This window comes from Tupaia chinensis, unplaced genomic scaffold, assembly GCF_000334495.1.
Source record: "Tupaia chinensis unplaced genomic scaffold, TupChi_1.0 Scaffold141530_1, whole genome shotgun sequence".
Classification (NCBI taxonomy): Eukaryota; Metazoa; Chordata; class Mammalia; order Scandentia; family Tupaiidae; genus Tupaia; species Tupaia belangeri.
In genome coordinates, this window is record NW_006201391.1 from 1,062,213 (window position 1) to 1,073,168 (window position 10,956).

General features: G+C 53.8%; 2 protein-coding genes across 2 annotated transcripts in view; one reads left to right on the forward strand and one right to left on the reverse strand.

Moving 5' to 3' along the window:
* WNK1 (WNK lysine deficient protein kinase 1) overlaps nt 1-6,200 on the forward strand; it is a 181,534-nt gene extending 175,334 nt beyond the window's left edge. Inside the window, 2 exon segments of the mRNA XM_027766228.1 lie at nt 2,367-2,554; nt 3,376-6,200. Of these exon segments, the coding sequence (XP_027622029.1) occupies nt 2,367-2,554; nt 3,376-3,693 (506 nt within the window). The 3' untranslated portion in view covers nt 3,694-6,200.
* Nucleotides 6,201-7,681: 1,481 nt separating this feature from the next.
* RAD52 (RAD52 DNA repair protein) overlaps nt 7,682-10,956 on the reverse strand; it is a 17,704-nt gene continuing 14,429 nt past the window's right edge. The window contains exons 8-12 of the mRNA XM_027766229.1: nt 10,759-10,825; nt 10,678-10,726; nt 9,470-9,556; nt 8,505-8,735; nt 7,682-8,063 (exon numbers count right to left, since the gene is read on the reverse strand). Coding sequence (XP_027622030.1) covers nt 8,002-8,063; nt 8,505-8,735; nt 9,470-9,556; nt 10,678-10,726; nt 10,759-10,825 — 496 coding nt within the window. The 3' untranslated portion in view covers nt 7,682-8,001. The remainder of the gene's footprint in view (nt 8,064-8,504; nt 8,736-9,469; nt 9,557-10,677; nt 10,727-10,758; nt 10,826-10,956) is intronic.

A 10,956-nucleotide genomic window follows, 5' to 3' on the forward strand; every position in this document is an offset into this window, starting at 1 on the left:
TAGGGAAGTCCGGAGTGCCTCACTCCTGTGGAAAAGTCCTCCAGTGAGCAAACAGTGATGGGAGTGTGCGAGCGCCCACCCTGGCACCTCGTTGATGGGGCAGCGGGAGGTGTCTGCGAGATGGCAGGGATGGAAAGGCTACCTGGGGGCTTGGCTTCTTAGACAGGTGGCTTCTCACTGAAGTGCAGCCATGAGGTCCTAGGAGTCAGATTGGCAGCGCCATGTGGCTCACAGCAGGTTACAGTCACTGGGATCTGCTGATAGGGGTGGGGGCTGTACTGTGGCAGGTGGGAGTAAAGGAGTTAGCCTGGGGAGTGAAGTCTCCTCGGGGCTTTCAGGAGAACCGAAAGGACCGGAGCTCAGCAGTCTCCAGAAGGCCCTGCTGGCTCTGGTTTCACATCAGCTTTCCCCTGGGCTAAGCTTGATGTTCGTTTGGCTTTCCTTTTTTAACGGCAAGCCTGTTCGTAGAAGCCAGAAGATTAACCATAGGATTGACGTTCCCTCTGGGAACATCTTCACTTTTGGATTCCCGAAGGGGACAATATATGTTAAAATGAAAATGTCCCGAAGGGACCTCCCAGCATTGAGGGCACTAGCAGAGAGCCGCGTGGCTCCCAGCATGAGCTCCTGAAGGAGGAGGAGCCCGCGGGCTGGCCACCGGGCTGCATGCGTGTGGCCTCTGGTGGCCCTGTTCACAGGGTTGTCTGGGGTAGGGGTGGTTGTCTCACTCATCCTCACGCTCACCCAGCAGTAGTCATCTGAACAGGATGACTGTCCTGTGCATGTGACACGCATGCTTTCTGATTTCGTCCCTGTCGTGGCTGCTTCTCCTCACTGCCTCTGCTTCACCTGCACCACGGTTTCATGCTTGCTGTTGGAGGAAGGCTGTTTCCTGTGCTTCCGTCCTCTTCCTTTGGTTTCCTGCCCTGCAGGGGCCTTCCTTTCTCCTACACATGTGCAGTAGCCACCCCCGTGGCTCCTGTGGGCACCAGGAAGTGAGCTGACACTCACCTGCAGTAGTCCCATGCCTTGCCACAGTGGCGAGAAGCTTGTGCCCTCCTCACTCCGCAGCTTCACCTCGGAATCACTGTTACTCCAGCACAGTGGCCTGTGTGTGGCCTCCCTGCGTGGCAGGCTGTCACAGGGCTTGAGGCCAGCCCTTGGCTCATCAAGGGCTCTCGAGTGGCAGTGCTTCCGGCGGCTGCTGTGTTCCAGTGCTGCTTGGCCTTGAGAGCAGGAAAGTGCATGCACTTAGCCCCAGCATCACCTTGGGCATCTCAAGGCCCAGGGCCTCACAACTGACTTCAGTAGTTTTTTATTGTGCAGCAAATGTGAGATCTGGTAAGAAAGTTGGGGGAGAGGGGGGAAAAAAAAAGAAAACAAGACCATGACTCTTCTTTCCCTCTTCCCTAAAACTTGCCTCCTCGACCTCTGCAGTGTGCCCTCCAGCAGAGCCGAAATCAGGCAGGACACAGACTCCCTCTTCTCTCTCATCCAACTGTAGAAATAGAATCCCTTCATCATAACCTCAAAGCCCCCGCACCCCCGCCTCAGCTGAATGTTCCCCTTGCATCTACTGAAGTGCTTGCGGTTCGGGGAAGAATGGAGAGAAGGGTGCGATTTCCCTGAACCTGTTGAAACGGAGGTCACCTTCAGGAAAAACCCTGGCTTCCAGGAGCTAAAAGATGAGGCCCACGTGTTCGGTCCCTTCTCATGAGCAGTTTCAGTTCCTTCCTTATGGGAGTTTGAGAGGTTGAAAGCTTAACTCTGTCCAAGTTTATGTTTCCAGATTCCCGTGTTTTTGGGTCAAGGTGAAAACGTGTTTTGGAACAGAGCATGCTGTTTCTCTTGCCTCTCCCTATGAACGAACGTGGCAGTGTCCACCCAGTTTGGGAACTGTACTTTCTCCTTGGCCGAGCACCTATCTCTGCATTCCCTCTCCTATTTTAACCCTACACAACGTACAAGAATCCTCTCCTTTTGCCCTGCTTTCTGCAAAACCCCAGAACAGCTAGCCTCAGTGGCCCTGTCACACCTCCCTCATCAGCGCCATGTGGGAGTAGAGTCCTGGCAGGCAGCTCCGTGCTCCAGGATGCTCGGAATGGGCCCAGGGGTCCCTCCCTTCCTGCCCACCAGCATCCGAGTCGTTCAGCCTTATCTGCAGCTGAGGAGAAACCGTGCTCATACCCTATCATGTCAAAACAGACGGCTCAATAAAATCATGGAATCTTCCTTCCTTGCATGGCTTCCCAGTTCATCCTTCCCATTCTGTGGCTTGCCATCGTGACCCATGACGTTTTCCCTCTTCCTGAGATCGTACCTCATGACTTCTAACATGTGTCTCCTGTGGCTTGTTCTGACTCCAGGGACCAGCAGCACAAACACCGTCGGGGGGACAGTGAGCAGTCAAGCTGCCCAGGCACAGCCCCCAGCCATGGCGTCCAGCAGGAAGGGCACGTTCACGGACGACCTGCACAAGCTAGTGGACAACTGGGCCCGGGATGCCATGAACCTTTCCGGCAGGAGAGGAAGCAAAGGACACATGAACTACGAGGTGCGTCTCCCCCGTGCCTCATCCTGCCCCCCTCCCCCCCGCACTGCTCAGCACAGCCCAGGCAGAGGTGCGTGTGAGCGCATGTGTAGCAGGTTGTTGAGGCAGAAGTCACCGAGGAACTCCTTGTTCTTCCTTCCCCGAATCCCTAGCTCTGTATTGGTCAGTTCATTTTTGGTTTCAAGTGTTTTTGTTTGTTTTAAGAATTACTTAATTTTATTTAGTTTTTTATTTACTATAAGGCATATGTGCTTATGGGGAGAAGGGTGGAGAGAAAGAGAGAGGAACATAGAAAGAAAGTGAGAAAGCAGGCCGCCAGGTCTGGGACTCGAGCCGTGGTTTGCCATGTGGATGTCCAGTGCCTTAACCGCATACCACCTGCTGGCCCATTAGTCTGTGTTGAAAGCTCATTTATTTCCTGTTCCCATTTGAAGACAGTGGAAGGGGGGAGGGAGACACACAAATCGACCAGCACCCCAGCAGGGCCTTCATACTGCAGTCCATTCCCAGGCTCACTGGGCGTGCACAGCCCTGCACACGTACGTTTGGGGGGACCTCCGGACGCACACCCAGGACCACACACGTGGCCGCAGCGTTGCCCGCCCTTTCCCTTCAGTGCCGTGAGCTGCCATGTAGTCACAACACCCCTCCCTTTCCAGTGAGGAGTTCCTTCCCCCCTAGTTGATAACATTGTGGAAGGCTTCGTTCTGTTTTGCTCTACCTGGTAAGATTAAGCAGTCCCGGACAGAGAACTGTATTCCAGCACCCCCATTTACACCCACAGGTGTTCCGCACCAAGTTTCACATGTAGCTGTTTGTTCCAGGGCCCTGGAATGGCAAGGAAGTTCTCTGCGCCTGGGCAGCTGTGCATCTCCATGACCTCGAACCTGGGTGGCTCGGCCCCCATCTCTGCAGCGTCAGCTACCTCGCTAGGTCACTTCCCCAAGTCCATGTGCCCTCCACAGCAGTACGGTTTCCCAGCTGCCCCCTTCGGCACGCAGTGGAGTGGGACAGGCGGCCCAGCACCACAGCCACTTAGCCAGTTCCAGCCTGTGGGAACTGCCTCCTTGCAGAATTTCAACATCAGCAATTTGCAGAAATCCATCAGCAACCCCCCAGGTTCCAACCTGCGGACCACTTAGACCTAGAGACATTAACCGAGTAGATCTGGGGGCAGGCCGAGGGGTGCGGAGGGTGGGAGGGAGTGGGAACTAGCCTGTATACTAACTCCTAGTGCTGCATTAACTGGTTATTTCTTGCCAGAGGGAATGTTTTTAATACCGCTTTGAGCCCTCAGAGTGGAGACAGTCTCCATGTCCCCGTCTGTGTACTGGAGTGGGACAAGAAGGAAAGAGCAGCTTTCTTGTGAAGGGGCAGCTTCAGGCGATGCTTTTCTGTTCAGCTACACCCAACGGTGAGGGCGAGGGCTAGGAAGAGACCTTGTCAGCAGGACCCACCCGGGCGCTCTGCGGTCGTCGGCCTCGTCTGCGGGCAGTGGGTGGAGCGCCTACTTTGGCATGTGTCCCGAATTCCAGCTCCCTCAAGAACCCAAACAACAAGCCACACACAGAACTCCTGGGGTCTCTTACCTGCCCCTCCTCCCCCCCCTTTTTTTGCTCTTTACAACCCAGTGAGAAGTACCAAGGGACTGGGGTTACAGCCCTTCCTTATGATAGGTCATTAGTGCTTTAAGCAAAAGATAGCAGCCTCGACTGCAGCACTAGCAATTACGGAAAACACAAAACAGAAGTTCCCTGCGGACATGTAACTTTGCCATCAGTTTTGATGTGGAAACACTGTGATATATAAATGTTGTTGGACAACAGTAGTTTTAAGAGTAAAATATGAAAGATTTAAAAAAAAAGTTCCCAAAAAAGCTAGCTCTGTCCTTTACTTATTGAGACACTTTAACTCTTCCTTTGTATTTCCATTGTATTAGATAAATAAATGTGAATGTAAAATTGTACAAATTACTGTACTTGAATACTTCTGTTCTCCCAGTATTGCTTGCTGGATATTTTAGTGCCTTGGACTTGGATCGCTTCTGCCGTCAGCATCTACTTTTCCAGACCCCAGATCTACAGTGGGCATGTGGAAGGCGTTCTAGGTTGCTGTGACCCCAGCAGTGGAGATGCCAAAAGGAAGTTGGAAGAGTGTTTTTCAAGCCATTCAGTAATTCTGTCTGGAGCAGGTGTAAGACGAGTAGGGTGAGACGTTAAGTTGACATCAGTGGCTGTGAGCAGGAAGTTCTGTTTCAGGAATAGTGGGGAGGGAGATGACAAAACTGAGCACGTGGGAAAGCTCAGGGGCGGGAGGGGAGCCGAGTGGAAGGAAGACTACGGAGGGGGGACGAACTGCGCGCTGCCGGGCCAGTAACCCTCACGAGCCTCCCTTATTTGAGCTGGGTTTGAACAGAAGAAATGGAACCCAGAGAAGGGGGCGGGGCTAGGTTTTGAGTTGGGAAACGTGATGGTGACTCAGGGAGTTGCTCTAAGAAACCCGTTGGGCTTGCGTTCCTCTCGCGGCACGCGCTCTGCGTTTCTCAGCTTGGGGTACTGCGTAGTGCGGAAAGAAGAAACATCAAATCAGTGAGCGCCGTGGGAGAAGGCTTCTCCCACCCGTTTCCTGATGCCCACATGGTTGCAGAATCTGAACTGTTGTGCCACCTTTGTTTCTAGAATTACAGCTCATTTTCTGTTTTCACATAGGATTTTCTTTAAATAGTAACTGCAACCAGCCAGTATTACTTAGTGCTATGCCCCCAACAGCACTTCTGTTATTTTCAGAGCTTTTCTAAAATACTGTCTCAAATAGCGACGGTGGAGATCTCTATTATCTCAGAAGCTAGGCCTCTCAATTTCGGGGTGCTTCTCTTGACTCTTGGTTGGGAAGTTGACGTTATTTCCAACCTGTTACCCGCCTTCCCGGCACACCCAGGAATCCCCAACACAGGAAGAACATGGCTCCCCGGCCCCTGTCCCTTCCTTTGCGGCCCGTCTTAGCAAATTGGCCCAGGCCCCCAGAGACGCGCAGGGAGCTGAAGGTTCTAGGAAGGTGGAAGTGAAAAGGGCGGGGCCCAGCCCTGCCTCCTCACTGCTGCTTGCTCTGCTGAGGCTCTGCTGGGGAGGGTTTAAGAACAGGGGTGGAACCGAGGCCGAGGGGGAAGTGGGCCACCTGGGACGACAGCGCTGCAGCCAAGCCGAGCCAGGGGCAGGCGCAGCACGTTACTGCTATTTTGGTTTAATTCTTTTGAGACCCTTTCATCCATACAGAAAAAGGTTTTATTTACTGTTGATTTTGTTTCCTTCCTGTGGATGAAATAACTGAAGCCTAGAGGAATGGACTAGTGCTACTGAACTGTTTAAATTATTTTCGTGTTAATAGTACACTTTGAGTATCTTTTTCCACATTAAAAATTTTTTCTGAATTATAAATGTTTTCCTTACATTATTAAAAAATGTACACTGTTTGAAAATTTAAAAAAAAAAACTGAATTCAATCCTTGGGGATGTCTCAGCCGTTAACTGTACATTTTGCACTAACTCTGGGTGTCGCGCTTCTTGTAAGATTGCGCTCTGTGCTTCAGTTTGTTACCTTTGTAGATTTATTTAATGAAACCATTCAAATAAACCAGACTTGCTTTTGTTGAGTTGTGGGGTTTCATTTCTATCAAATTACTTATTCATGTTTTCGTCTACCCTATTTACAAATGGAATCCTAATTTGCGAGGACCTTTTTTGAGCAGTTTTGCCCAGAAGGAAGATTATGCTACAGATAAGGAAGGTTACTTTTTTTTCTTTTCTTCCTGAGGAAAATCCTATGGACATCAAAAGATGACTGTAGGGACCAGCAGGTGGTGTAATGATTAGGTCACTGGGCTCCCACATAGTTGACCATGGTTCGAATCCCATACCCGACAGCTTGAAACACTATGTGCTTATGTGCCCAGGATCCTGGGAGGAGGAGGGATTGTGGTGAGGCCATCCCCCCAGGGAGTCACTTCTCACTTTGTTTCTCTGTCTCTGGTGAATGTACTTACCCTGTAGCACAAATCTCTTTTTAAAACAGAACGTGTAACTGGATCGCTATGTGACAGGAAGGCAGAACTTAGAAGAGCACGCAGCCAGTGGAGGAAGCGGCTGCCTCTCCACCTGTTGGCCACCACCCAGTACTTGGAGTTCCTTAGTTAGTGAAGCTCAGCTTCCCACACGGGCCTGTCACTACGTGGACCGACCCCTCAGCACAGTAGTTAAATGCTGTGCGTTAGAAGTCAGATTCTGGAGCTGGCAGGTGGCATGGTGGTTAAGGGCGGTGTGAATCCCAGACCTGGCAGTTTGCTTTCTCATGTTCCCTCTCTGATCAAATTGAAAATAAAGTTACATAAAATAACTCAAAAGAAAAAGCCAGATTCCACGTGGCCAACCACGGTTCAAAATCTCAGCCCCAGAAACGTGAACATGGGAGTACATGTGCATGTGTACCCGAAACCCTGATGGGACAGAATAGAGAGGGTGCTGTGGCCTGACCAAGCTCCGTGGGGTGCGTGTGTGCATGCTCATACTCTTCTGGCAAGCACATGCACCCTGTGTGATTAAAGGGGAAGCACTCCAAGACAAGGCATGAGCCAGCGCAGATGTCCTGGGAGAAGTAAAACTGCAGGCCAGCTCTGGTGCAGCAGGGACACAGCTTGCGAAGCTGCTGAACCCCTCGTGGGACCGCAGTGCAGACCCTGGGCCTGGTTAACCTGGTGCGGGGCAGAGCACACGTGCAATGTCCAGGCCAGGGGCTGGAGCAAAGTGGTGGCCAGACTAGTGGAGGGTGTGCCTCTATCTCATCATTTGGACAGAAGAAATAGTTTCCCACGTTGCAGAAAACTAATTTGCCAAGTGGGTGACGTCACACAGCCGACACGGGAGAATGGAGCGACTGCTCCACTTTCCACTTGGTTAAAAAGTAGAGGATTCTCTTTCTCAAAACGCCTTTTCTGGCAAGAGTTCAAGACTGCCCACCCCTCCCTGCCATCACAGCAGTCTGCAGGCTCAATGCTCCACTGCAGGACGCTCCACTGCAGCCCTGTTCTCAGCAGGACACGGCGCTGTGCACTGCGTGAAGCATGGGGCCGAAGGAGAGGCGGGGTTCTGCTAGTTTAATGTGGGTGCTCGTTCAGCGGGTGCTCAGGCCCCGGGAGCCCTGAAGCACCTCTCGACATCACTACGAATAAACAGAAGCCTCGGCACCCAGGAAGGAACTGTCCCATCCTTCAGACCCGAAGGGTGGTGTGAGGGCCTTCAAGAGCCCAGCTTTCTCTGCAGCAGGCTCCGACAGGCCTCGATAAGGCAAGGTCAGTCCTTGGAAAGGGAGGTCATTCCTCAGGAGCGATGAGCGATTTCATGACCAAAAAGTTTTCCAGAGTCCTTTGTGACAGTCCAGTGATGTTGCCTGAGCCTCGGTTAGGATGGATCTAGTTTCCTCTTCTTCATATCCTGGCTCTTCCTGTGAGAGTCACAGTTCCCTGTGGGAGAAAACAGCGTGAATGTGGCCGCCATGGTCTAAAATAAGGGGTAACTGACAGGTCCAGGCCTAATTCAAACAGCCCAAGACGGGAGCCACTGTCAGGAGGGCAGCCCCTGTGCACCCTAGGCACCGGGCTGCACGAAGTCCCTGGGGCTGCACTGCCCGAGCCAGGGATTCTATCCAGTGTCTCAAAATGTCCTCCTTCCCTTAAAATTCACAGGCCAGGCCCCACTTGGTGCACACGCTGCTAGGTGTGCCTCGCAGGCTGGGAACATGGGGACAGTCCAACCCCACGGCTGGGCAGAGGTGTGCCCGTCCTCTCAGCAGTCGGGGGGCCAAAGCAGGAGGGTCACAGCAGCAGGACCCTTGTTTGGGGGAAACGGACAGAATCACACCGGCTCGCCCTTCCGCTCGCATTCCTGAAGCAAGCCTTTGCTACCTATTATATGCTGGTTGGCGCTGTAAGTTGGGGGGTCCCAGCGTCCAGATGTTGCTTGTGGCTTCTGCTGGCAAAGGCTGTGAGGGGTTCTCTTTTGGATAACCATTTGGTTGTTCAGGACTGGAGGAGCAGAGATCTGTGGGGGGGTTTCTGGTCTAGAAAGGGGCTTCACACCATCATCCAAGCCATCTGGGGTCAAATCCCACATTTCAAGGTTGTCTTCAAGGTTCTCTACAGAGATCACAAAAAACGTGTTGCACCAGCAAGTAAACCAGTGTTCTCGGTAAGAAACTCCCCATCGTGTGCCCAGTGGTCGTTTTCGGAAGCCCTCTCCTCAGAGTACAGGGAAGCGTCCCTTGGGATAGGACAACAGAGATGGTGCACGGTCAGACCCCACCAGTCCACCCTGGGGCCTTCCTCTGCATCCTGTACCACTCATGGGGCTGTAAAACAGGGGACGCGGACTTTTATGCCTCTTTTACAATGCATTCTGTGAACATCAAAAGCACACAGCACAGTAACTTGCAAACATTTCACAAGGTTTTTCTGTCTTCCATGAGTGAGAGACAAATACGGCATCCCCAACAGGACTGCCAGAGAGAGGAGGGGGAGAGAAAGCATCCTCCCCGGGGGGGCAGTCACATAAAACCTTTCTCCATTTCTCCACCCGTCAGGGTTTTGGCAGCACACACGTGTACCTCGGCGTGTTGTTCAAGACGTCGGGGCCAGAATCCACACCGTGATCGGCCGTGTGAGTGCCGATCCCCCGTGCAGAGCGTTTAACCACTGCACATGGGGCCGGCTGCCTAATTCTTACACTTTTAAGATTTATTCAACTTTGTCACTATGATGAGAGAAAGCAAGCCACCAGGTCTGGGACTCGAAACCATGGCCAGTGATGTGGGAGTCCAGCACCTTAACTGCCATGCCACCTGCCAGCCCCCCTGCTAATTCTCAAGTCATACCTGCAAGGGAGTCTCTCTCGGGGAGCGGTTCTGAGACTGCGGCAATGGGCGTGCTGTGTGTCAGAGGGGCCAGGTGCGCTGCTGCAGCTTACAAAGGAAGAAACAGTCAAGTCACATAGAGCGGGGGACTCTGGAGACCACGCCTACTATGGCCCTCTTCCAGAGGGAACAGGCTCAGGAGTGCAAAGCTGCCTGGGCCTACACTAGGCCTGCTGGGAAAAGAACTCAAGATTCAGAGTCCCAATTATTATTATTTTTTGGGGGGGCAGAGGTTTTTGCTATAGGGCGCGTGTACTCGCCAGAAAGAGACAGAGACAGAAAGCGAGAAATCACCCCCCAGGGGAATGGCCACACCACAATCCCTTCTCCTCTCGGGATCTTGGGCATGCACGCACACACGCCCGGCATGAGTTTAAGCCACCGGGTCCGGGACTCGAACTGTGGTCGACTACATGGGAGTCCAGCGACATAGCCATTATGCTAACTGCTGGTCCCTCCAGTAGGTTACTTTTTCAAGTCAAACCTTTGCTCAAGCAAAATCTTAAGCAGAAGTCCAGTATGTAAAGCTGGTAAGCCCCACAGCCTTGCTGTCTGGTAGGGGTGGGGCTGGGGCAGCCCTCGGAGCTCGCCTGGACACCTGAGAGCGCTCCCGGTAAAGGCTATCGCCAGGACGGTGCTTTTCTATTTTTAACGTTAACTCAGCTCCTCGGCCTTGAGGGGATGTTGGCCAAACGAGAGGTCTTGGCCGTCTTCAGAGCGAAGGGGGGAACCAACCCAAGGCTGGTCTGCCTGCGGCAAGGCCTTCAGTGCCACTCAGGCACGCCCGGCCAAGCACCCCCGTCACACCCCGTCGCAGGGCCTGGGGCCGCAGCAGAGGAGTGTGTGGATAAGTAACCCGCCCGCAGCTGTTTTCTTGGAGCGCAGGTGCCTCACGTCCAACGTCATCTCTGAAACAGGTTTCCTGAGCTAGGGAAGGCAGGCCCAGGTACCCGGAGCGGAGGGAGTTCTGCCGGAAACCTGGAATCCCAGAGGTAACCGGCCACTCTTCCCTGGAGAGCCCTTGCCTTCCAGGGGGAGTGCGTGGCAGGCCCCCACCCGCTCCCTCTACGCCCGAGCAGCCCTGGCGACCACCGCCCTGTGCCCTGTGCCCTGTGCCCGGCCCACAGGACCTCCCTCCCGGCTCCCCCGGCCAGGGCCTCCTCGCACACCCTCACTCTTCCTCCCGGGGGCGGCCGGGGCTGCGGCGGCCGGGGCTGGCTGGGCCGCGGGCACCTGCTGCTGCTTCTCCATCGCTGCTTCTGCCGGAGCTTGCGCTGGTGCGTGGCGGCGCTCTCCGCCGGGCAGGCGGCCAGGCTCCTGCAGCGGGGAGGAGGGCGTGAGGGCAGAGGAGTGGCTGGCGGGCAGGCTGCGGGCAGGGTGGAGGCAGGGAGCAGGGCTTACCCAGAGCCACCGCCCTGATCCCCCTGTCCCCCGGCGCGGGGGTCCTC